The sequence below is a fragment of the Triturus cristatus genome, chromosome 11 (genome assembly GCF_964204655.1).
Source record: "Triturus cristatus chromosome 11, aTriCri1.1, whole genome shotgun sequence".
Taxonomy (NCBI): domain Eukaryota; kingdom Metazoa; phylum Chordata; class Amphibia; order Caudata; family Salamandridae; genus Triturus; species Triturus cristatus.
Genome location: NC_140594.1, coordinates 605,132,215 through 605,158,762, shown reverse-complemented (window position 1 = coordinate 605,158,762; position 26,548 = coordinate 605,132,215). Strand labels below are relative to the sequence as shown.

The 26,548-nt window shown below is 46.1% G+C and overlaps 1 protein-coding gene across 1 annotated transcript in view; it reads left to right on the top strand.

Moving 5' to 3' along the window:
• Positions 1-469: 469 nt before the first annotated feature.
• The window catches only part of LOC146785150 (uncharacterized), a 161,657-nt gene continuing 135,578 nt past the window's right edge, over positions 470-26,548 (top strand). Inside the window, exon 1 of the mRNA XM_085633906.1 lies at positions 470-621. Within this exon, the coding sequence (XP_085490032.1) occupies positions 567-621 (55 nt within the window). The 5' untranslated portion in view covers positions 470-566. The remainder of the gene's footprint in view (positions 622-26,548) is intronic.

The window sequence follows — 26,548 nt, the reverse complement described above, 5'->3', positions numbered from 1 at the left end:
GTTATTGTTTTCTTGAGGTGAGAGGGGGGGGGGGGCGGGCAGCCACCGCCCCCAAAACTTGTGCCGCCAGGGGCGGTCCGCCCCACCGCACCCCCAGCTACGCCACTGGACTCTACGCAATTCTAAATTAAAAATTGCCACAGTGCAATTGAAATTGTTTTTTAAACGTGTGCATTTATTACTTAAAATGTGTTTCTATATTCTATCACCAAGATTTTGAGTTCAATTTTGGACAGGCCAAAGTATAGTGCATAAAAAACATAAGCACGTTCTATCACGCGATGCACCCCATAAGCTTGCAAACTAGCAACGCTACTTACACAAAAGTCTTGATTGCTGCAAACATTCGCTACAGAAGTACCCTTGCTCTTAGTGGGTTTCGAGGCGACGTCCAGCGTGGAATGCGTTCTTGCGGCCCTGTCTCTTTAAATTCACCAACTGATTGACAACTCAAAAATGTTCGCCCAGTAATTGGCTGTAGCACCTGTGAGCGGCCGGTCAAGGTGGGGAGGGGAGAGAGGGCCCGGAAGACGCTGCGGAGACCTCCCTGGAGCTGCCAAGGCATCATGGCTGCCACTTCCAGACCCTTCTTTGACTGTTTCTTCTGCTGCCCCGCGAAAGGCAAGTTTCAAGAATTACAGCAATTCAGTTTTTAACAGCTGGAGACGGGGGGGAGGGCGGGGTGATGGCGTTTGGTGGGAGGTTTCCGCCCCCCCCCCCCCCCATCACTGAAACTATATTGACGTTTTTGCTTTTGTAGTTGGTTCGCACTCTTTAGGTAGAAAATGTTTTAGCAATCGGAATACGGCAGGTTTTGCTTATTTTTGGTATCCCCAAATAAACTGTCGGGATGATAAATCGCTTATTTAGTTAGGGAAGGTGTCTGTGTGTTTTTTTAAGTACATCTCGGGCTTTATGAAATATTGGTACTTAAAGGATGCAAGGTGCGTTATTAGGGGTAAAGTTTTCAGTTGGATAATTAAAACTCGAGAGGAGGCGCGTTGTGTATGTGATGCAGCTCCGCTTAGAAGTTGGCTTAGTGGTCAGTCAGTGTGAAGTGAGCTAGCCCCCAATGCAGGAACAGAGGTAGGATTGCGGTTTTGCAACGGCGGGGGCGCATAGATGACTTTATTGGCAGCACTTTTGTGATGATATATTTGTGGGGGTTCGCTCTTTACTTTGTATGTGCGCTCTGGGGGTTATTTCTGAGGAGCGCCTCTTCGGGAGTTGAGGCTGAACCCAATTGTGTGGGGCACGTCTCTGGGAGTACTGTGCTGGTACTAAGTACCCAATGTTGAGGCATTGTTGTTTTACTTTTTTTTTTTTTTTTTTTTTTTTTTGCCGGTCGATAGGTCAAATATCAATGTTGTTTTGAGGAAATAAGTGGTGGTGTGAAGCTCACTCTTAATTTGGGTGAAGTGCAGAACTTTGGTGATGTTGCGGTGGGTTGTGTGCCAATATACACTTTTCAGGGCAGTATCAGTCACATGTATAGGGCGACTAGATGATTCTCACCAGGGCACAACTTTTCCAATTTTGAATTGCCATATCAGTGCATTCTGGGAGCTGTTGTCTTGGTTAATTTTAGTTGAACCAATTGGTCGGGACACACCAGCTAATAATGTAAAAGCAAAAACCTAGGTCTGGTGAAGTTATTCTCCCTGTAACTTGCAGGCATCTTGTCGCACCAACGGGCAGTATCTCAGTAAGGTAGAATTCTTTCGAGGTGTATTTGAGAGATGCAGTTCTTTTGAAGGAGTCTCTGCAAAGCGCTATGCTTCTATTTGGAGCGTATCTGTGTGAGGTGGCACTATTTTGAACAAAAGGTAACCTGAAGCTCCACAGGGGCATTGTCAGTGTGAAGTGCAGCTCTTTAGGCAGGAGTGGGTGTGGGGACTACGTATGCATGTGTGTATGCAATGGTGTGTCAACATGGGGTGTACATATTTGAAGCCTCTTCTCTTGGGCTGGTGTCTGGAGAAGTAGCTCTTTGGGATCAAACTAATTGGCCTGTCATTGAAGGACGAAAAGGAGCAATGAAATCAGCACAGACAAACTTTAAAGTTTGAGTTATTATTGAGACAAGAAAAAACTCAAAATAATTCCCCTTCCCTTTTAGTTTTTAAGCTAATAGAATGGTCAACGAACAACTAATATATCATACCGTTACATCTACTAAGCATTAACCTAGCCTGTATTTGACTCTCTGATATCTTTCTCGACACTTTACCAAGTTCTTTGGGTTCTAGGCCCTGTCCACTTTGCATTTGCATATTGGTCTCCTCTTCGGCCTACTAGACACCACCTTCACACTGATCTTTTAGTCCTTTTTTAAACTTGCTGGCATTGGGCCAGCACTGGTTGGAAAAGAAGTGAGAAAGGTCAATCTCAATAAAGTTGGGTTATATAGAATGACGGGGGGGGGGGGGATCCCTCCTTTTAGATGTAGTGCCCTCACACACCCTTGCGTGTGTCATGCTTAATCGGGCGTTGCTCCTCGTGGGGGTGGCGCTGCTGTCCTCCACGGGCCCCGCGTGAGGGCTCTTTATCGGAGATCTTTTAAGGAGTCGCCACAGTTGGGCATGTGGGTGTGTGGGCCTAGGGTGGTAACCGGGTGAGTTAAAATTACCAGACGGTACCTAGAACCTAGTTTTATTCGGGGGTCTGAATGGTAAGGTTAAAATTAGGGTGGATACTGGAGATCCTCTTGGGAACAAATGTGGAGGGTGAGATAAATGTCTTCCCGCTGCTCTCAGAGTCCGTGTGAGTGTGTGGTGAAGAAAAAGGTGGTCCACATGTTTCATGCTTCGTGTAGGTCCATAAGGGATCCAAGTGAGCTTCGTCAGGACCGTGAGGAATATAAGGGAAGGTGATCAGGAATCGGGGAGGAGAAAACCCTTTATACCTGTAGTACCTATAGTCCGGTGTAGATGCGTCTTCGTGCTGAAAGGAACGTGTAGTACAAGTTCCTAAACCCAACCTGGTGATATAAAAAAGAGAGAGACCTACACACATATAAAATTAATATGCTCCGTACATAACAGTGGTCTTCACTGGTACTCAGTTGTACTGGTAATCTGGCATTCACATCGGCATGTCTACATGCTTCGTGAGGTATGCCATGATCGACATACTGCCAAGTGAGGTTCACAAACCATCTTCAGGCTCCCTTGCCTCCTGTATGGTGAAGTTGACACATGTATTGTGTCCGTATAAGCAGGCTGCACTCTGCAAGTGGTGTGATGTGTTAAGCACTAACATCTCTGCAACGTGGCCCTCTCGGTTTTGGCGGGTGGAGTTATAAACTATAGTAGTGATGACAGGGAAGGTTGAGGCCAAAACACTCAGCTAGTGACTGATTAGTGAGACACCAGTAATTTATTTGCTATACTGAACTCAGTTATAAATATCACATGCACGTATTTATAACGTGACAGAAAATATCAGTATATAGCCCAAGTAAAAACGGCACCTCTATCGTGACATGGGTGCTCTCTGGGTGAAATCTGGCTTTCCCGATGACTCGTGCTGTGTGAAATTATTACAAGCAACTTGTACTGCCAGAGTCTAGGAAATCGCCAATATTATCAATGCATTGTTCACAGGTGGACTTGTCTCCAAGGTTTGGAAATCCAGTGTTGTGTTAGTCCCTTGCCTTCAAAAGATGGTTTGGATGTTCCAGATGCTTATAACTCTGATCTCATGGCGCTGTTACCCACTTTGGAAAAAGCAACAGAGCAAATAATGTCTGACCTACTTGCAGACAGTCTTGAAGAATCCGATGCACGGAACACTCCTCTGCAGAGTTCCTGTCCAAGTAGATAAATGGAATCAGTCATGGCTTTGGTACTTAATGAGTTGCTTCATTAATATTGTTCGAGACTATGTGGCTCAGCGAGGCTAATCCTATAAGGTCTTGAATTTGACACAATCGTCCACTGTATCGTCCTTTAAAGGTTGGCTGATGTGGACACCTCTAAAACCACATCCACCTGGTTTAGATTTTTTTTTTTTTTTGCCAGCCATATTTAGTTTTTCCCTCTGTTTCGTTCTAGTTGCCAGGCCGTCTGCTGTGGCGCCTCACAAGTTTTTTCTCTTCCCCTATGGTTCTGTTTATTTAAGCTCTTTGTCTTATTAGATTTTTTTTTCTTTAATACTTGTGCTCTATTGATTATCCTTGTGAATGGGATAGCCTAAGGCACTAGTGTCTGCCAATCGGAACTGGATGAGGTCACCTTTTTCTTTTTAAAGTTAAAGTAGTGTGACTTATCGTGGGTAAAGACAAACTAGGATGATTTTCCTTGGCCATATGGGTGAACTTCCAAAGGCTGCTTGCAAGGCCAAATCAATGGGAGTCCTTTTAGACCAAGAACTATCCCTTGCCAATCAGATTAATAAAATAGGAAAGGCTTGCTGCTTCCATCTGCAACTCCTATCAGCAAGATTTTAATGCCCTGCCTGAAGGACCATCAAGCTAAAATTGTAACCATCTGTTCACCTCTTAATTTCTACAGTGACCTTTATCTCTGGTTCTTTGCTCATACTCTTGTACCTCTTCAACAAACCTCTTCAACAAATTCAGAATTTTGCAGTCCGCATTTACAGAAGCAGATCATATCTCAAGGCTTGTAAATCTATACATTGGCTTGCTTTTCTTTCTGGTTTTCTTATTTTTAATTTGATCACTTGTTTGGTATTGCTCTCTTTTAGTTCCAAGAAGCTATTTAATAACAAAGTAATTGGCACCGCTTTCAATTCTTTATTGATTTTGTGAGTAGGAACCAACGGTACAGCCACTCATTGAGTGGTGTGTAGTACAGTGGCATGAAAGACCAAGCATGAGACATACCGAACTTTCCCACGATGAGCTACATAAAACACCTAGGGAGTAGAGATCCTATTCACAACTCTCAAAATGGGGGGTAGGAAATATGAAGGCTGCGGGGCAGGGGCAACTGGACAATCTCACATGTATCCGTGTTTATCAGAGCAAAAAGAACTATATGAAACTAGGGTGGTCAGCACAAAGGGGTCAGATCAATTGGATCAAAAATGGGTCCCCAGTCCTTTCTGCACAGGAAGGGTAATTAACTGGTGCGCAAGGCATTCTAGGACTGTTGGGTGTGGCAGCTGTAGAGATAAGGATAGGGGAGTGGAGGAAGAGGGCATGGAAGGGGCCCAATATTGAGGAGGTGAGGTGGATAGGGGTGTGGTAGGGACCTGCTGCCCTAGTTCTAGAAGAACTTTTGTCGTGCCATCTACAGTAGTCGGCTACTGTCAGCCGTGAGCTCTTGCAAATAACTGTGATCCGCCATGGTCAACAGTGACCAGAGTCTGTTAATATCATATGGAGCTCAACAAAGCTAGTAAGGGCTGGGCAAGGAAAGGGCCCAGATGGCAGAAAAAGGTCCATGCAGTCTGGGAGCCGATATATGTTCCCCCTTATACAACGCCATTTTGTACATCTCCGATATCCATCCCTCACAAGAGGGTAGCTGTAGCGACCTCCAATGTCCAAGGATGCAAAGCTTGACTGTGGTCCGTGCCTTGGTGTCAAATCTACTTGCATGTCCAAGGAGCCGAGGAAGTGCGCACAGGCGAATTTGTGGCAGCTCTATAGAGCAGCTGAGCACGGATCTGACTTGGGACCATAGCAGAAGGACTTTCAGGCAGTCATATAGAATGTGATGTCACAGTAAGGTTCTGCAGAAGTGGTGGTGAAGGCCTGAGACACAAAGTTCTGTGGTGTCCAGTATCAGTCTTGTACAGTCATGAAAAGACAGAGCTTCATCCTGGAGTTGCAGGTCTCCCTGTCCAGTTCTTCTATTAGGTATTCCCAATCTTGACCGTGTTGAAGCTGCCCATATCTCCAGTGTTGCAATTTTGGGTGGGGGTGGAATCCCTCCTGGAGGGTTTCAAACAGTTTCATATTCCTAGCCGCCACAGAGTCATTTTAGAGTGGTGATCCTGGAACTCCGCCATGTGGCCCAAGGCATGGGTTTACCATTGACCTGTATGACAGCGTTGTTCCAGAGAGGAACAATAGGTGCATCGTTGTGTGGCACTTCAACAATTTGTGGACTCTATTCCATAGCCCTAACATGGTCTGTATAATGTGGTTGAGGGCGATGCTAATGAGCTGCAGTAGCAATGTAGAAGGTCTAGGCCAGCACTGCAACAAGCAATGTCATTTTTCAGTTTCACCAGACTTCGTGGAGGACAGCTGGGTGAGATGCAAGGCCATGTGGTGATGTACGAAGGTAGGCCCAGGCTGCCACTCTGATGGTGGGCGATCAGTTTAGAGGCTTTCAGATAGGGCCGTATTGCATCGCAGACAATGCAACATATGTCTCTATCAATGGAATGGAGAGTAGTGGGCTGCACCGTAATGGGTAGCATAGCCAGGACATGAGTAAAATGGGGGCCACCACCATTGTCACTGACTGTGGGTGCCCTCACATTGATAAGTTAAGAGTTCTATTTTGCTTAATCCGTGGCTGTTTTAACAGTGAGTGAGTCAAGATTAAGAGGGACCATCTCTTTCTGGGCTCTGGACATGAAGATACCCAGACACTTCAAGTACTGAGGTGGCCGCAGAAACCAAGCCTGCAATGGCTACGCTGGTCGTGACCCTGGCCATAGGCAGAGCCTCACTCTGGTCTCAACTGATTTTGTAAACCGAGAGGGCTGAGAAGTCTGCAAGGAGTGCATTAGGACCTAGAGTCTTCCAGGCCTGCAAGGCTGAGTAAGATATCTGTATATTTAAACACAAAAAAACGTTTTGACAGTCCCGTTTGGGTGGGGGGTACCTGTGATGCACAATGTGGTGAATAGCTGCCACCAGATGTTCCATCACAAAGAGGAATAACCGTGGTAAGGGGGCAACCCTGGTGGGTGACCCTTCCAATGAGGAGAGTGTCTGAAAGGAAACCCATGCAGTTGACCTGTGCCGTGGGTAGGGAATCAAACCACCTAACTTTTGCATTGAATTCTTTGCTGATAAATTGTGGAACGGTGCAGAACATATAGTCCTATTCAATGCGGTCAAATGCCTTTTTGGCATCTAGTGAGGGAGACCGAGCCTCCTCTGGTGAATCCTTTGACAGCCACAGAAGATGTGCAAGTTATCATAAGTGGTCTCTGGATGAACGTCCTGGTGTAAACAACACCTAAGAATGATGAATCAGAGTGGGAATAACGTGCTTGAGACAGGCTGTCAAGATGCTGGCAGGTATCTTTGTATCGAAGTTCACAAGAAAGAGATGGTGGTTGCTACTGCAGAGTAAAGGGCCCCTTTGGGAGGACCAAGACCACCGATTTGTTGGACAAATATGAAAGGGAGTCCCTGTTATTAGCCTCCTGGAAAGCTGTATGGAGACAGCCCACAGGCTCCTCCCTGTGTCTTATTTTATGGTATTCGGGTGATGGCCTGTGCTATTTCCTCTTTGGAGTTCTCACTCTCTATGAATGCACTGCCATCAACGTTAAGGCTCAGTGAGGGTAGAGCATCTAGTAAGACATACACCCTATGTATATTGCCATCCGAGTTGGACCAGTACAGCGTTGTATAGTAAGCCCTGGTAGCATCTGCACCCTACTGTGGGGTGTGGAGCACGTTCCCTGTACCGTCGCTAATTGCTGTAATGGCCACAATGTCCTCCCTTTGCATTTAGTTGGGTAGCTAAAAGCCACTTATCTTTCACCTGTGTTTGTAGTGGTGGGCTTTCAGTTTATAGAGCATATACTCCGCTCGAGACATTTACAGCGAATTATGCTCTATTTCTGCCCATTCTAGCTTGTGCCTATTCTCAAGGGATGGCCTGTTGGTATACATTTGAGTGTAGGTGTCCGTATCCTTCTCCAGGGCCGCCTGTCTTTGTGCCATGAGGTGTTTATTTATTTATTTTTTAGTCCATACGGCATCTCATATCAACGGGCCCCTAAGGGTGGCCTTGGCTGCTGCCCAAAGAAGCTGAGAAGAGTGCAGGGAGCCTTCATCGTCTGATAGGTAAGTAGTCATATGGGACATCATCTGGGCTTCCTCCTGGGGGAGCTTGAAGTGCTCAGTTTAAGGCACTAGAGTTTCGGCACAGGTTTTGGAAGGCTCCAGTCAATATCCATGAAAACCGGCATGTTGTCTGAAAGGGAGCCTTGGAGAATAGTACAGTCCAGCACCATATGGATGGTCGGCTGGGAGATAAGGAAGTAATCTAGGTGGAACTGGGAGCCATGCACCTTGAAGGAAAATTTGTGTTTTCTCTCTGCAGGGTAGAGAAGGCGCCAAATGTCTTGAAGGCCCTGTTCTTCATGGAGGTCTCGGAAGAGTGCCCTTTTGATGGGGCCTGTATGGTTAAGAACAGCACCCAGGGCTAGATTAGTCTCCTCCCAGTATGATATGGGAGGTGTGGAGTTCCGTGATGAGCCAATTGAGGTGGGGACAGTAGATGGATTTGGTGGCATTGCGGAAGCACACTGAACCCACACTGAACACCTTGGTGCTGACCCATGGTTTGGCGAATGTGTACTGACCTGCTTCATCTGACCAAGTCTGGATGATTGTGCAGGTTAGGGATATATGAACAAGGATTGCCACCCTGCATTTTCTGGAGCTGGAGGCAATGTCACTGGACCCCCTGGGTACGGAGCCAGCGATATTTGACAGCTGTAGACCACCCTCCCCACGCAGTCTCTTTTGAGCTTCTCTGATTCCTTTGCTGAAAGTTGCATTTCTTGAATGAGAGCTATGTTAGGGTGCTTAGAAGCCAGAAAAGACCATTTTTTTTTTTTTTTTTACGTTTAATATAAGAGGTCAAGCCATTGACACGAAGTGTGACAACATTGAAGGGTTTGTGAGGCTATGGCAACAGTTGGTGGGGGACCATTATACTAAGGTCGGTGGTGAGGGGAGGAGAATGAGAATGAGTGGGGACGGTCTGATGTGCAGAGAAGATGGGGCGCAAGGGAGGGTCAAAGGACTGGGAAGGGGGGGGGGGTTGAGTGGACAAGCACTGAGGGGCCCCTACACTGGCAGCGTCAAAGAGCAGGGACAGTGAGTGACAAAGTATTCTGTGAGACCTGGAGGTGCTGAGGGGGATGGGAACAGCTGTGCCCAGTCTAATTCCAGGATCTGTCACTGGCGGGGAGACCTAGGGTACTTGCAATGGTCCTCGATGGAGCAAATAAGTGCAGCCATCAGCAAGCTGTATGGAGCGGTAGGTATTTAGGGGTCTTTTGGCACTGGTGGGAGCAGTAGGCAGTGCCCCACGTGGGCCACTGTGTGGGTGGAATCTTGGAGACGCCTGGCCTAGAACCCGCATGTTCGTCAGGTTGGCATGTGGTTATGTTACCTTGTTGTGTTATCTCGTGGTGTTCTTCCAAAGGGTATAGCCTAACCACCTGGGTCAGAGGGGGTGGGGGATAGGAACCAGGCACACGGGGAAGCAGGCCCAAGAAGCGAAGCAAACACACAAATGAGCAAGCGGATGGTGGAGCCTATGCATTATAAAGCTCCCCCACAAGTAACCATTTGTCGGGATGGGGACAATCGCAGAAACTTTAAGATGAACAATATTAAGAGAAGCATTAACATATTAGCCCACCAGTATGATGAGATAACCAGCATATTAAATAGGAGAGAGCAACTGGGAGGGGAGGGGAGTAACCACAGTGGAGGTCACATCATCAGAGGTGAGGTGCCACACCAAGTAATCTGCGTTAAGCGGCAATTGCAACCATTCCCTGGGAGCAATACTCTGCTGTCCAATTAGTCATATGACATCTGCTGTGCACAGGCCACTGCCTTCAGGTAGACCGGTGGGTCGATGAGTCAGCTCCTGAATCCAGAGGGTGGAGGCTTCAGGGATGAGCGTGATTTGTCTCTCAAGGCGGCTTGGGTACATTTTTCCAAAAAGTGAAGCACCCGGTCCCTCTTGGATTGGTTCCTGTGTGGTCTATCAAACAGGTGGCCCCTTTTCTCACTCTGAGGCACAGTGGACAATGTTTCAGTATTCAAAGTGTGCTAGGAGTCCAAGAAACATGCTAGGTCTGTGGGGCACTGAAAGGCCCTGGATCATCTGTCCCTTGTGATCCACTAGTGACTGGCTGGCTCAAGGAGCGTATATTTAATGTCCTGTTTTCTCATCTGTGGTTGTAGGTCCAGAAATGTCTTCCTCTTGGAGTTTGTCCCAAAGGATACTTCTTCACTGATGTGCATCCTGTGCCCATGCTTTTAGGCCTCTGTTAGGATCAGTTTGGTGTGGGCATTACAGAGAAAGTAGGCAATTAAGGGATGGGGTCTGTTGGCATCTGTGGTGAAGCTGCAGGGAGGAGGAGGAATCTCACCCATATCCTGCATGCCCTCTGGATTTCCAATGGTGGGGGGGGGGGGGTGGGGAGGAGAGACCAGTGATATGAGAATGAGCTCTAAAAGGATCAACTTGATGTCCTTGTTTTCCACGTTTTCTTGCACACCAAAGAAGCGTATGTTGTCACATGACTGGCCCTCCAGAGCCTCAATCTTACTTTGAGGAATTGGAGATAAGAGGCAAGCCTTTCCAGGCACTCCACTTGATTTTCAGCTGCAGACATCTGCTGGTCTACAGCATCCACTGTCATTTGGAAGGAGCTTATGTCGTTCCTACTAGTTTTGACCTCTTGCTTGAGGTCTGTGATCTTTAGGTTCATTGAGGATGAGCAGATCCCTGTAGAGAATTTATTTTAGGATGGCATCCAGGGGAGCAACAGGTGTTTGCTCTGCCCCCCCTAACACGACCTCTATGAAGTGCAATTGACAGGAGGACTTACCCAATACCATCTCCCAAGAAGGTGGGCACGCTGTGCAGTACTAGGGGAGAAGAGGGTGACTTTAGACAGCACAGACCTGTTGGTCATGTGGTGATCGAGTAGTGGGAGTCAGCCCCTTTAATGGGTGTATGTTGGCATGCTGCTTCCAGAGCCCCTGTCCCACTGGTGAGAGAGGCTAGGTGACCAGCCATGGTGAGGTTCCTGATGAAGGGGTGGGAGGCAGGTGCAGCATTCCTAGTACCTTGGGACATTTAAAGGTCCTAGGAAAGGCTCGGTGGAGGTGTTCAGTGCTTATGAGCTTCAGGTCCCCCCCCCCCCCATGCCATTGGGAGACTGTGCAGAGTGCGGCCCCTGCACAGACCTGTGGGCTTCAGGCAAGGTAGTGAGAGCACTGCAGGAAAGAGCTAATTATTACCACATGCCGACCATGATCGTGGCTGCTGTGTCTGCTCCTCTCCCAAGAGCTGCATTTGGCCTCAGTAGCAGTGTGTGGTGATAGAGCAGTGCATACTTATAAGGTCTGAGGTGGCTGGCAAGAGCAAGGAAGAGATCAGGAGAGGGGGCTCTCGTCGAGGGGGCTCTCGTCGAGGGGGCTCTCGTCGAGGGGGCGGCTGTTCTCGCTCCATCCCCATGAATTGAAGTCGGATAGAGGAGAGGCCTTATTGTTGCCCCAATTTTCAGTGTTTCTGACACCGTGCCTCAGGCATGGTGCGGAGGCCCCTGGAGCCGCATCTCCTGTGCTGTGGGGGTCATGGAGCAGTACCCCACCTAGCGAGGTCATTAAGGAGGAATGTAGGGGACAATGCTTTCTCCCTAGTCGCCCGTAGTCTCAAGGAGGTACTGCCATCTTGGTCCATGGTGTGTCTCCCCCTCTCACATTATGTGTTACTTATAGTGCCATTGTCTTGCAATGAAAACACTTAATAGGTATCCTTAGAAACCCCCTCCTCAATTGCCTTTATTCCATCTGTACAGACCCCATTCTTCCTGGCATTGCCTTCTAAAATTCTCTAGCTGGATGGACTGTAACCCCACAACCAGTTTACAGAAAAGTTGCTCCAATTCCTATTAATCATATTGAATGGAAAACAATTCATTGTATTAGCATTCTTCCTTAGTTTTCCCACCTCTGCACATGCTCTGTAAAGTCTCCTTGTAAATGGTGATAGTGACCCATCTAGCGGCAGCAAAGCTGTTCCAAATTTTTTGTAGCTCTGGCACTGTCCCTCTCCCTTCCTTTAGAGCCACCCCACTGCGAAAGAGAATTCCTCTGCATTTCTGTTTCCCAAAACTGGTACGTGTCTTGCCCTGGATGTTGTATTCCTATTAAAAGATTGACAGAGCGAGTTGAAAACTCAATGATCTCTGATCGATTGTTTCACTATAAATGAGATCGGTTCAGTAGAAACGTCTAAAATGTTTGTATGTTCTGCCCCACAACTTGAAACAATCATCAGTTGCTGCTGTCCAGTGCCTTTCCCGTTACTATACAAATGGTGACCGTTCTGCTGTTTCCTGAAATATCTTGCCACTACAACATTCCATTGTAGTCTTCCAGAAAAATCACACTATTTAAATCTTCATTCCTTTTTCTGGACACTCTGACCATTCAGTGGCAGGTTTGCCAGTATTGTCCAAGCCTGTGCCGTTTGTTTACAAAATGCTCTGCCAGGTGTCGTTACCTTGATATCAAAATTTTAAGTCTATGCCAGTTATCGGCCCATACAGTTTTTTTCCTGGCCACGTCTAGAGCATTCTGAATCTGTTCTTCTCTCTTCTTGGGGTGCTTGCCTATTCTTGGTAACAGGTCATCTATTGTTGTATTTGGTCCCCAAATTTGAAGTATGAGCCATTTATCACTGAACCCTTTCTCGCCAGCCCCTTTTTAGGTCTCGCCTGACCCAGCGCATGCGCTGGTCTGGCGAGACATTTTGTGAGGGCTCCAAAAAGTGCTACCAGGCCAGCCTAGACCTACAGTGCATGTGCGCGGGCGCGCGCGTCGAGCTTTACCGTGATTACTTTCACTTTTACGGCCGCACGGCCGCTTTGATGTTCTCCGTGAGGCTTCAATAGATTGCAGCAGTTAAAACAAGCATTGGCATAGCCAATAGGTCTCGCTTTTGGCACCCTATAAGTGTTTAGTTATGCAACTGTTGCATGGCTAAACACATATAAGGTCCCAAAGGCGAGACCTATTGGCTATGCCAATGCTAGTTTAGGTTGAGCCTAGTTAGCGCTTGCGCTGTCTCTTCTAGATATGTTTTATATACTTTGTGGTCTTACATCACGCCCATTGGCTTTTTATTCCGTCCTTCCATTGCCCTTTAAAAATGCTTACTTGTTAGTTGTGAATCTGTTCTTTGTCCCTCCTTTTTGTGTTTTGTTTCTTCCCATGGAGCACTACCCAAGTACTGTATCTTTATGCTTTGTTTATCTGTTTGTTTTGTGGGACTCATTTTTAGGCCTAGCCTAGCGCAGCGCGCATGCGCTGCTCTAGGAGATAACTTCTTGGAATCACTCCAGCTTTTCAGCAAACTTGTGCGTGTGGCTTTTTTTTGTTGCACCCATTGTATTGGCCATTGCGTGTGGCTTTCAAAAATGAAAGCACGCAATTGGCCAAAGGTGGGTGCATGTCCCACCTTTCCCAGTAAATGTTTCTTCCCACGGCTTACAGCTCTCGGGAGCGAGCAGCAGCAGCACGCAGGGTGTCATCTGTTCTAGGTCATATTACAAAGGTCGCTTTTACTTTCGCGGCCGCGCATGCACACTTGTTTTATAATCACATGAGGTTTAAAAGGCGTAAAGCAGTCATTAGGCCAATGCTAACAATTAAATTCTCCTTAGGAGCACCCTCAATTTTGGTCTCACCCACCGCCAAGTTTTTAATTCCAAATGTGCCACAGATAGTAACGTAGTATCTGAGAAGTTAAAATACGAAGCCTGGCTACAAAGGGTGCGCCTGACAAGGTCCACGTTTCCACTGAAGCATTGTGTGATCTTCTGCAAATCAAACTTTCACCCGCCCTCTACATGCTGAAAGGGACGCTTCACGCAGATGACTATGCGTTCTTCTAATTTTCTGCAACTGTACGTTTCCTTTACCTATGCCAATACTCTTATACTCGCATGACTCATAAATTTTCTCTTTTCTTTCTGTCAAAATATCCTAGCTGTGCTCCTAAACATACCTAGAAAACAAATGCGCCTTCATACTCCCGGCAGAGTGGGAGCATTAGGAAGCTGGGTTTGTAATGTGCATAGCTCCTCACTGCGCAGCTATTACCCTTCTCGCTCTAGCAAGGGGGGGTTGTGTTTGTGTGTGTCCCTGCCTCCCCTGGCCTCCTCAAGACGTGCCCCGGCATCAATTCCTGTCTTACCCTCTGCCTAGCTCTGCCTGGAGCCTGCAGTCCCCTTTGTCCTATAGTGAAGAGCCAGTCTGTCAGTGTAAGAATTGCCTCACTCGCGAAACCCAGCATTTATTCTACACCATGCTCCACCTGGGGCTGGCGAGGGCTGCGGGGTGTTTCAGGCGGTTGGGTGTGGTTTGACTGACAAAGAATAGAGCATTAATTGTCCCTTCAGCTTTCCTCCCCTCCCAAGGTACCATTCCTAGTCCTCTTTGCCCCCTCCCCCTGGGCTCTGCATATCCCTTCCTTGTGGTGAAAAGTAGCCTCTTACCAAGGTGGTGCAGCCATTGGTGGCCTCTTCCTGGGGGGGGGGTGCATGCCTGGGAGTGAAGCTCGGCGCGTACACAACAAACGGGGAGAGGCCTACACAGGGTTGGAAAATGTTCACTCGTGGTAAATATTAGATCTGCTTATGCAGCGGGTTCTCGTGACACTCGCATTGTCCAGCGCTAGTACGCATACCTCTTAATAACTACCATCCCTGCGTCTGCAGCTGGATGCCATGTCAGGTGGCACGTCTTGGTGTCCCAAAGAGCAGACTGCGGGATGCCCATTGTCTGCTTGTGACCCGCCCCCAATAGGACGATCCTGGGAGTGTGCATTTCAATTGTCGTATCAATTGTTTTGATATGCTTATAAGGTCCCAAAGGCGAGACCTATTGGCTATGCCAATTCTTGTTATTTCTTTCCTGTTCAGTTTACAGTGTGGGTGTGTGTTCACCTTTGGCGCCCGCCTTTTGTTGCACCTTCGCGCACACTTCCTCCTTCCCATGTTGTTGCTGCCTTCCTTTCCGCTTCGTTGCTTGTTGCCCTGTCACTTGTTTAGTTCCTAGTACCTCAAATTGAAATGAGTGATGCATGTTTAAGAGGAGCGTGGAGCAGTGGTACATTTGTTTGATGCTGGGAAGGGTGCCGCCTTCTCTTCTCCAAGGAGAGGCGATCTTGTGATAGCGGGTTATGGTTGTAAGCAGGCCTGCAAAGACACTGAAGGGTTGGGGAGTCCGGCGTAAATGGAATGTGCCTGCTCTGCTTCAACTGCAGGCATAGGAAGTTTAGCTGCTGCTGGGCCGTGGTGCTGTAGTCACTACAGATAGAGGTAGGGGTGTGGAAATATGCCTTTTAGCGTGCACACCGGTGCAGGGGTCACACTTCCCTGTCCACGGGTCCGTAGACCAACAAAATAGAGATTGGTACTGAAGCTGGAATTCAAATAACAAGGTTATTAATCACTCATGAGTGGGACTACGTCCACACAGCACTCAAGTGCTGCCTGAGGTAGTAAATTGAATACCCAGACCATGGTGCTTATATACAGAGTTTGTTGCAGAGTAAGCATGTAGTTAAAAATAGAAGGTACAAGCCTACACAGGAATAGTTCAAGCCAGACATGGACAAATGGGTAATCACTTAGTCAGCAAAATGAGAGGGAGAACAGAACTGCTTACAACAACACACATGATTGACAGTTACATCTTTAACCATGTGCATTTTAGCAGCTACAAGCCTTTTCTCAGCACATACATTGCTTTGTCTCCATACAGAAGGAGTTAACTAAAGCTGATGACACAAGCAGAATAGAAGAGCAAGCAACAGTGAAGACGGAAGAATTACATAGCTAACAAAATGGATGCCACAACCAAGATGGCTTCAGCTTATGCTAACGGAAATTATTTCAGATTTCCACTGACGACCCTTTTAGCATATGCTGAAGACATCATTCTATGCTTTTGAAGGAATACGAAAAATATCATTAACGTCAATCTGCATCATTTCATTAATTACTTGATCACTTGCTAGTCGGGCATGTACATTTTTGAAATTTTGTTTAGTCTGTATACAAGAGGTACAAGTAGAAACACAAAGGGAACAAAGCATTGGGCTGCATTGAATACATAGGCAACACGTAAAGAATCGCAAAAATTATACATAGGGCTGATAAGTTTCCAGTCCCATACAGTAAACCTGTTCCATAGCCATCCAGTCAAAGTCCATGTTCCAGAATCCTGATGGATTTCAGTGGCTATTTTGTGCATCTTGGAAATTGCATCAAAAACTGAAGGGGTGTGGTCAGGGATATAAACGCAGCAGCTACTCCCGATGATGCGACGTGCACCACCACGGTCTGTGAGGATGAAATCAAGAACCATCCTATTTTGGAGGGCCACAATACTCGCAATTTGAAGTTACTCTGTGCTGTTACCAAGCTTATTGCTGTCTGATTGGTTACAGCCTCTACAACTCGTGTCAAGCACCTGATCTTTCGACTGTTTAAAGCCACACCAACAAAGAATAGTCCCAAATTAGTGTCAATATACTGCTGTAGTGCAGTATCAGTTTGATCCACCTCATCATTGTTTATTGTCCTCTTGAATCGTCTCTTAGAAATGCCATTAAACAGTTTATAGTCTTTATGATAGGCTGCAGGTGCCAAAAACACAGGTGGAAGCAAAAAGGACACATAGCAGCTACCTGACCACCCAGTAGGTAGATGATGATAACCTTTACTTCCGCAAATGAAATGGGTGTTGTGTGAGGACAAAAAACTGCTATTGTTCATTCCAGTAATATTTAACCCTTTAGTACAGTCACTTTTTCCCACAGGGATATTGCCTTACTGCTCACACAGAGATCCGCTCTAGTAACAGCGATAACAGGAGGTCCATTACCCTTGATGGTTCGAGTATTGGGGGAAAACAGTGTGTGGAGGAATTTCCTCGCCGATACTCCTCCATTTCCCATACAGTTCCTTTAGCTTGTGGATCTCCCCTTCCTCATCAGGGTAACAGATTTTATTCAACTGAGCGTTAAGTCTTCCTACATCAAAGTTGATAATATTAGCGATATGAGAAGCCCACAATAGTGCAAACCAGGCTCTGCAGGAGCCATTGTGTGAAAACGACAAAGGGATAAAACGTGTTCCTCCCTTTTTCTGATGAGCTGGCATCATTACACATACCCAGCAGTTGGTAATGTTCATAGCATTATGTGTAAGGTGCAACATCTGAATGAAAGTGTTAGAGGTAGGACATTTTGTGCTTCTGCTCATGATAAGGAAGAGTAAAGTAATGATGTTCAATGGGGACAGGAGTAGTAGCAGTTGGTAGATTTCAGACAGGAGCTACTTCCTCCACAATCAATGTTATCATGGCAACAATAACAGTCAAGGTAATTCCAGTAGCAATTCTTGTTCCTTTGCTACAAACTAGACAAACTGTCAGTCAACTGAGACCAATAGTAATTCATCAATACATAGGGTACCACATGTAAAGGGCGTGGCTTTGGAATCGCCCAAATATTCATTGGCCTTCCGAAAACCACCTCATACAGTGTGAGGCCAGATCGTGTATGTGGTATCGATCTAATTGGATAGCAATGCTAGAGGCAGCGCATCAGGCCATTTCAATGACGTGGAGGCTTGTATCTTAGCCAATTTCAATTTCAGAGTGGAGTTGTAACGTTCTACTAGCCCTGCTGATTGTGGGTGAAAAGCAGCATGAAACTTCTGCTTAATCCCCAATCCTTTCATGACCTATTCGACAACTTTCCCAATGAAATGGGGTCCGTTGTCACTCCATAAAACACGACAAATGCCGAAACGGAGGGGGGGGGGGGGACGGGGACTCCTTTAGGAGCACCTTTGCTGTTTTTAGAGCTGTATTATCCTTCGTAGCATATGCCTCCACCCATTTACTGAAGGCACAAACCACTACCAGGACATACTTTAGATTGTTATGATGCTCAAACTGAATGTAGTCCATTTGCAGGACCTCAAAAGGTGCAGTTGGTATCGCAAACCCTCCTGTTGGAGTTCGTGTTCCCTTTCCAGGCTTATACTGGAGAAAAATCAAACCGGACTGGACTATCTTTTTAGCCATGCCGGCAATCTCTGGGTGATCCCAAACTTGCATAAGTTGCTTTGTTATTAAGGATGCTCCAACATGTGCCGGCCCATGTGCCATGTGAATCATAGGATGTAAATAGGCTGTGGGTAACTTCCATTTTGGTCCTTTCTTTATTCCTCCAACAGCCCTCACCATCCAATGCTCCCTCCTTGGACTATTGGTCTAATTCATCAACAGAGGCAGATTGTTGCATGTCCAGCACCTCTTGCCTGGCATCATGCCAACGTTCAGCCTGTGATTGAACTACATACATAGATGTGGTACTTCGCTGCATTGCAGTCTCTCGAGCTGTGTAATCCGCAAAGGCATTGCCTGCTCCTATTTTATGGGTCACTTTCTTGTGTGCGCTACATTTAACAATTGCCACTTTCTTAGGATAGGTCAAGGCAGTAAGGACGTTGTGTACTAATGCCCCATGCATTATCTCTGTCCCATGTGAAGTAAGAAGCCCCTTTCTTTCCAAAGTTTCCCGAAGTTATGCGCCAAGCTGAAGGCGTGTTGGCTATCAGTGTAAATGTTAACAAGCAAATCTACTAATCTCACATGCTCTTGTCAGTGCGATCAACTCGGCTGCTTGAGCTGACTTCTGTGGGATACGAGCTGTCTCAACTACTGTCTGAAGTGTTGTAATTGCATAAGCAGCAGATGTAGTGCCATCAGGCAACTTCAGGCAAGAACCATCAACCCATAGCTCTCTCTCATTAGAGAGAGGCGCATCTTGCAGGTCAACACGACCCTTTGTTTGTTCTTCAGTAAGTGATCTACAGTCAAGTAACTCTTGTGACTGAGACTGAGTAGCTGGAAGTGGCAATAATGTAGCAGGGTTCAAAGTCAAACATCTTTTCAACATGATATGAGGGGCCAAAAGTGTCAATTCATATCCTGTCAAGCTGGCAATAGTCGGATGCTGTGTCTTTGTTTGATTTAGTACCTCATTCAGTCGCACAAGCAATCTATGTGACAAGACTATTCCCTCACTCAGACGTATGGACACAGCTGACGTATGGACACAGCTGCTGCCACCACCGCTCGAAAACAACCAGGCAGCCCGCGGGCAACTGGATCAAGGACAGCTGAGAAATATGCACAAGGACGTTGTTTACAACCGTGTGTCTGTGTTAAAATCGAGAGGGCACACACTTTCCCCCCCCCCCCCTCGTGTACATAGTGTGAAAGTCCTAGTGTAGTCTGGAGTTCCTAATACTGGTGCAGAACAAAGAACTTGACGTTGCTGTTGGAGAGCATTCTGGTGTTCAGTAGTCCATGGGAGAGGCATCGGAGTGTCTTTAGGCAAAAGGGCCAACAAGTGTTTAATAATGTACAAGAAGCTAGGGATCCACTGCCTACAGAAGGGAGTAATGCCAATCGATGCATGGACGTCCTTCTGAGTATGGGGCACAGGAGTATCTAAAATTGGTCTGAATGCGGTCTGGTGAGTGCACGTCCCTCCTTAGACAGGAGGTGACCTAAATAGGTAACCTGCTGTCTACAAAATTGCAATTTCTTCCGAGAGACTTTGTGATGATGAGAGGCAAGAAATGATCATGACAGTGTCCCTTCTTTGCACTGTTCAGGGGTATCATGTCGGGTTTCGCATCGCTTGTTGCTCCCCGCAAAAACACACACAAGGAAGCCGGAATACTCACTTCAGGGTGAAGGCAGAACCCCGGTCTAGTCCTTCGCAGCGGACGACAGGTCTCAGAAGCACTTCCGGGGGAAACGCTACATCGCGTTTCCCGCCGGCTCGGTGCTTCGAATCCTTCCGGATTCCCCTGAAGACGTGGAGGCAGTTCCCTGAGCCAGACTCTTCTGAATTTCCGACATTATTTGTTTCCTCTCCACGCAGGAGCGCTATCATTTTGTAGGACTAGGTGACCGCGCAGGAGCGCCTTTACTTTGCTTTTTCTTGGGGTCCGCGCAGGAGCGCCTTTACTTTGCTTTTTCTTGGTGTCCGCGCAGGAGCGCTTGTGGTTCCACGTAGGGCTCACCGCGCAGGAGCGCCATCGGTGGCAGTTCATAATCTGCCTACTACGACCCTCACCTTGCCAGCGCACTGGACAAGGTGAAGGGTTTTCATGCACAAGTGTGCCTTATTTTGCTTTTGGTGTGCAGTCGCTTGTTTTCCCCATCGCGCAGGAGCGCTAGAGTGAGCTCCACAGAGCTGGAGCCATAGCCTTCGTTTTACTTTCTGGAACGTCCCTGCTATTGGGTGCCTAAGAGATAGGTTTGTGACACGTTGCGCAGGAGCGCTTTTCTTTGGTTCTTCTTGGGGTGCACCGTGCAGGAGCGCCTCACATGGATTATCCTTCTTGGCAGCTGCACTGATGTCTAAGCGATGTGGTCTACTGCAGCACTGTTGCCCCCGTGGTATCCTGCAAGGTCCATCCACTCCACAAGTCTCTACGTTCCTTTTGGCCCCTATCCCTGCGTCCATCTCATCCCTGTTGGGTCCATATTCCACGAGGGTCAGGTGGGTACAGGGGCGGGTGCACTTGTCGTCTCTGCGGAATTGCTTCACAAGCAGAGGTAAGTCTTGTGGGGCACCTGACATATCAGCAGCCAGCAAGATGTCGTCGTCTTATTGAATAAGAGCCACCCCTTTCGGCACAGAAAAAGAATCAAGCTGCCTTTTCAATGCGACTATAAATGCTAGGACTCTCTGTATTCCCTTGTTGAACTCTGCAGAATCTGAATGATCTATTCAAAGTGAAGCCAAACAAATGACTGTCGGGGTGAATAGGTATTGCAAAAAATGCGTTCTTTAAATCAATTACACTAAATGTAGCAGTAGGAGGAACTGTAGTAAGAAGTGTCCTAATTTCAGAGACTACCGGGTATTGGAGCACCATAATTGTGTTAACCTGTCGTAAATCAATAATGAATCTGTAAATTTTAGTATCGGTCTCTTTTCAAAATAGGAAGGATAAGGATATTACAAATGTTAAAAGGGACTTCTTCCACAACCCCTGCCTTGATCAAATCCTGAACAATGTGCGTTAATGCTTCTTCGCCTTCCCGAGGTATTTTATATTGGGGCAATCGAGGCAATGAAGGACCTTCCTTCACTTCAATATGCACTGGTGGAATGACCATTTGTCTCATCAGTATCTGATGTAGCCCATAAAGTACTAGGTAAAGATGCCAGAGCGATAATCTCTTTGATAAGACAAGACCTCTTAACCATTGGGTAGTTATCATTTAAGAGAACGCGCACACCTTCTGGGGATCAACGTATTGTAGCACGAAAATATTTGAGCATATCGATGCCCACAATGTTATCCGGCGTGGTAGGGGAGAGCAAAAATGGACATGCTGCAGTGAATTTATCAAGAATAAATGGCAGTGGCTGTGATAGTGGGCTAGATGTAGGTGTCCCATCTAATTCTATCGATGTTATCATTGCGCCAGACAGGGGAGCCCTAGTAATCCATTTTTTTAGACCGAGCACTACGAGTAGCTCCTGTATCGACCAGAAACCGATCAGTAGAGCCCAAAACATTTGCATCAACAGAAGGACCTTTCTGATCTACTGGGACCTCAACCGGTCCCTTACCCCTTCCTAGGCATTCTATGCATAATCCGAATCTGCATGACAAGTGGCCGAATAATCAGACATTTGATATTGATTTCGTCTATCAAAGGTATTAGAATAATTTGGTCCGTGTTCAACTGCCTCAAATCTGGGACGAGTTCCTATTTCCTGAATTACCAGGACGTCCGCTCATACTTCCTCTACCCCGTTGATATTGCTGACCTCGCAAAAGAGGGCACTCAGAACTCCAATGTCCAATCGCTTTACAATAAGCACACTGATCAGAAGACCAAGTTGATCGAGAGAGAGAGAGGATACACCAGGGGTATTACTGCACGTCCGGTCCGCCTCTACCACCACCTCTAAATGGTGGACCATATACTTGAGCCAACATAACTTTCATCTTTAAATCCTTTACCTTCTTATCCTCTCTGCTTTTTGCTTCCAATTACGGACGCTCATAATACTGGGCCATAGTCAAAAGGGAGACTGGGAAAGATGTAGTCCACAAACTCTCACTGGCCTTAAGGCGACTAGCTATTTCTGGCAACATGCTAGCGACAAATTTGTCGACGAACAAATGCTTTCCCGTGTCATCGCTCAGTGACTGCCCACTAAAGTTATGGAATGTCTCTTCAAATCGTGTAAAGAATTCTGAAACTAACTCATCCGCTTTTTGTTTACAAGACGCTAACGTTGCCATATCTATTTTCTTAGGGGGTATAAGAGTTTTCAACTTGGTCTCAATAGCTTTGGGAAGATCTAAATCTCCAGCTGGGGTTTCAGCACAGGCTCCCTGACCGCATCTATTTCTTCTAAACGTACCCAAGTATCGCCATATGCTACATTATCATCTATTTTCCGGATCGTTCTCCACATATCAGGGGCAAAATAAGTCCAAAAAACATATTGATATCTGGCAAAGTCATAGTGCAGGAGCTAATGGCTCCTTCTACTTCTTCATAGAATGCGGCAGGATTTTTCCACGGATCAGGCAAAGCGGCTATAAGAGCCATAACATCCGCTCTACTCCAAGGAGTATAAACCCAATTATAGACAAAATATCCCTTTGCATCATCTGAATCTTTATCAGCACTTGTTCCCGCACCCTTTGGAGGAACATACAAAGGCGCATTGGTTTTACAGTAACTACAGTATCACTAGGGTCATTATCTGTCCCCGAAATTTCTTCTTTCTGCACTGGGGTCTGAACTGTTTGTGCATTTTTAACTTTGCCAGCTGATTTTTGGCTCTGCTTTTAAATGTAGTGTATCAGGTCTTAACTACTCGCCTAATTAAATCAGGTATATTTGACAAAAGGAAAGTTCCATCATTTAATTGTTTATAATCAGAATTGATAGCAGTGGGCTCTAGGTTTTCATAAACATTTCTAAAACCAAGTATCACTTCTCAGGTGAACTTTTCTGCAAAATATAACTGCTCTAAATCCTTCCACTGCTGAACCAGCGCTACACAATGTGGAGCACAAGTAGTCCCATGAGCTTCTTTGTGAGCAGTGGATCTGATAGTAGCTTTTTTGTCAACGGTGAAAGTAGAGCGAGTCTGACGCCCATCTTGCTTCTTCAGAAAGATCATCCTCCGGGGCAAAGGGAACCTTATACGGGGTCGGGGGTCGATCTAATAAGATGGAATCATCCTGAGGTTTATTAAGTATGGGATAGACTGGGCACTTAATAGGGTACTGGCCAGTTACCTCTAAACAACGCTCCCCCTCCTTTCTTTTATTGCCTTCATCTCTTTATTTTTTAATTCTAAAATTTTTTGATATATCGTTTTTTGCTGTTCTTTTTCTGCTATAGCTTCTTCTTTCCACGCTCTCTTGCACTTCTTTCTCCCGCATTCGTACACAAACCTATCCTGTTGACTTTTTCTCTTGAATAAACACTGCTCTACATATTGAATCTTTTTAAAGTCAAAAGACCCATTCACTGGTCATTGTAGATCCGGATCCTTTTTCGTATATTTGTTCCACAGTGTACTATACATTATGGAAGAAATACCATATTTAATAAACATATGTCTATTAGGTGTCCCCTCTGGGGGAGCCGGCTGACTTCTTTCTAAAGCCATATTGGTACCACCAAGACAGCAACACAGCCTACGGAGTGTGCTGGAAACAGGCATGCTACCACGTTTTTGTAAAACATTACTATTCCAAAATATTCAAAAGTGGAGAAAAATCTCCACATTACCTGCCTTTTTATCTTTTACAAAAAATTAAATCAAACCAACCCAGACTCTTGGCCAAGCCAACGAGTGCCGCTTCAGCGACCTTACCAAACAAGAGTCTCCACCTCCAACTGCCAATCTCTTGGTCGACTTAATGGTCACTGCAAAAATAACGCCAAATGATATCTCAAGTCGGGACCGGCCAAGACCTGGAGGGTCAAATCGAGAAAACCGGAAAAATCACTTCGGCTGCAAAGACGAGGGTCTCCTCATGGAGGACGTCTCCTCAGCAATATTCCACTATTCCGTCAAGACCACTCCCTCGATGAGGCATAACGTGTCGGGCGCCAACTGTGGAAGTGTGCACACCGGTGCAGGGGTGACCCTTCTCTGTCCACGTGTCCATAGATCAACAAAATAGAGAGTGACACTATAGCTGGAATTCAAATAACAAGTTTATTAATCACTCATGAGTGGGACTACGTCCACACAGCACTCTCAAGTGCTGCCTGAGAGAGTACATTGAATACACAGACCATGGTGCTTGTATACAGTTTGTTGCAGAGTAAGCATATAGTTACAAATGGAAGGTACAAGCCTACACAGGAATAGTTACAGCCAGACATATGCAGATGGGTAATCACTTAGTCAGCAAAGTGGGAGGGAGAACAGAACTGCTTACAACAGCACAAATGATTGACAGTTATAACTTTAACCAGGTGCATTTTAGCAGCTACAGGCCTTTTCTCAGCACATATATTGCTTTGGCTCAGTACAGAAGAAGTTAACTAAAGCTGATGACACAAGCAGAATAGAAGAGCAAGCAGCAGCGAAGACGGAAAATTTACATAGCTAACAAAATAGAAGCACCAACCAAGATGGCTTCAGCTTATACTAACAGAAATTATTTCAGATTTCCACAGGGGTGCTCCTGCCATGAGGGCACCTCACCCAGTATTTCCTTTAAATCTTATCTTTTTCTTGTCACATTTGCTCTGTGTTCAGAGACCGAGGTCAGAAGCCAGTTTGCAATTACTTTTCCTTCTTTGACTGCAGAGCTCCAGGATTTTGTAAAGTGAACTGTCTGACCTGCTGTACGAAATGTGAAATGAAAGGCTGTAGGGTATCAGGTTTTTTATAACACACATTGAAATAGGTAATAAGTCAACTGTACAAACATTTCAAAATATTTCTGTAGTTGTGAATTTTTTTTTTTTTTAGTACTTCTGTGTGATATAAAAATATTTTAATAGGATGAAAACCAAATCGGAACACTTTACTTGGTGATGTGCAAATGATGGATATTTTATGGAACCCAATTGTCACAGATTATTTTTAATACTCTATACTTTTATCATTAAAGCTGCAAGGTTGTAGGAAGGCTTTTGCCCATTTCTTGCTAATTTCATGTCTGTAAAAGACAGTGCACTTACACATCTTGCCCTAGTAATATATTTATTAAAAGTGAGTGTTTAAACATGAACTGAGAAACACTCCTGCCCTTGCTGCAATACTATTAGTAAGCTGAGAGGCAAGTAGGGGATCATGTGTACCCTATATGTGGGCTACATTCTTATTACACATGCAGCAAACGTTTAGTCTAATCAATCGAGTTTTGTTTTGTACAGCAGAAATGCTGAACTCGCGTATTTGAAGGTGCACTCCGGTGAGAATGAAGAAAAAGGTGGCACTCCGGTGAGAATGAAGAAAAAGGTGGCTCTGTAAAATAAAATATGTGCCAATGATCACCCAATTTGAGACCAGTTTACCAGTCAAGTACATTACAGTGAGGTACAGTAGATTATTGAAGTCACTTGACCTGCAGGTCTAGTAACTTTTTTTTAATGATTTTTCGAGGCCTTCTACTGTTCCACATCCACACTAATTCTAGTCCAATTCTCCTGAATTGATATTTTTTTAGCTTTTTCCAAATTCATTTTTTCTCAACTTGGCTGTATTTTTGTGACTCCCTACCTGCAAACATTGAGTTTGAGCTGGCCCATTGAGAGCTACACCATGGCTCAGCAAAAGGGGTTTTGTCAGGACAAGGGGTTGCCTGCTCAGAGGAGCACTAAAAAAGCACAGCTCCAAAAAGCCTTGAGAGCATGAGCAGAGGCCCACCAGACCCCAAGAGAAGAGGAGGAATAGTTGGATGAGGAGGAGCTGAAAGATGATGAGGATTTGGACCAGGACCCACAGGAGGGTCTTGGACTGCAACCTGTTTAAGTGGGCAACACACTCGGAGGATTGGATACTTCTCCCAAGGCAGAGAGCAGTGTGCCTTCCAGGGGCCTGTCCCCAGAGGAGCCGGAGGATAGACTGAAAGAGAAGAAACTCAAGTTGGAGCTGGCAAAAAAAATCCCCCAGTGCTACAGAGCCTCCATACTGGAGGTGTCTCATAAAGTACCCCTGGCACGTCATTTGGGGCGAGACAAGACCTTAGACAGGCTTGTAACCCACTTTTATTGGCCTCAAATGAGAGAGGCCCAAGATGCATTCTGTAAGTCCTGTCCTACCTGCTAAGCAGATGGCAAGTCAGGGAGAGGTGCAAGCCACCCCCGCAATTCTTTTCCTGCAGTTGGCACTGCATTTAAAAAGGTGAGAGCCCACATAATTGGGCTCTGGACCCACGATAGCTAATGGCAAAAGATTTGTTCTGGTCTTGCCACCCGGTACTCCGAAGCCATCCCTCCTAGGACTGTGACTGCATCTGC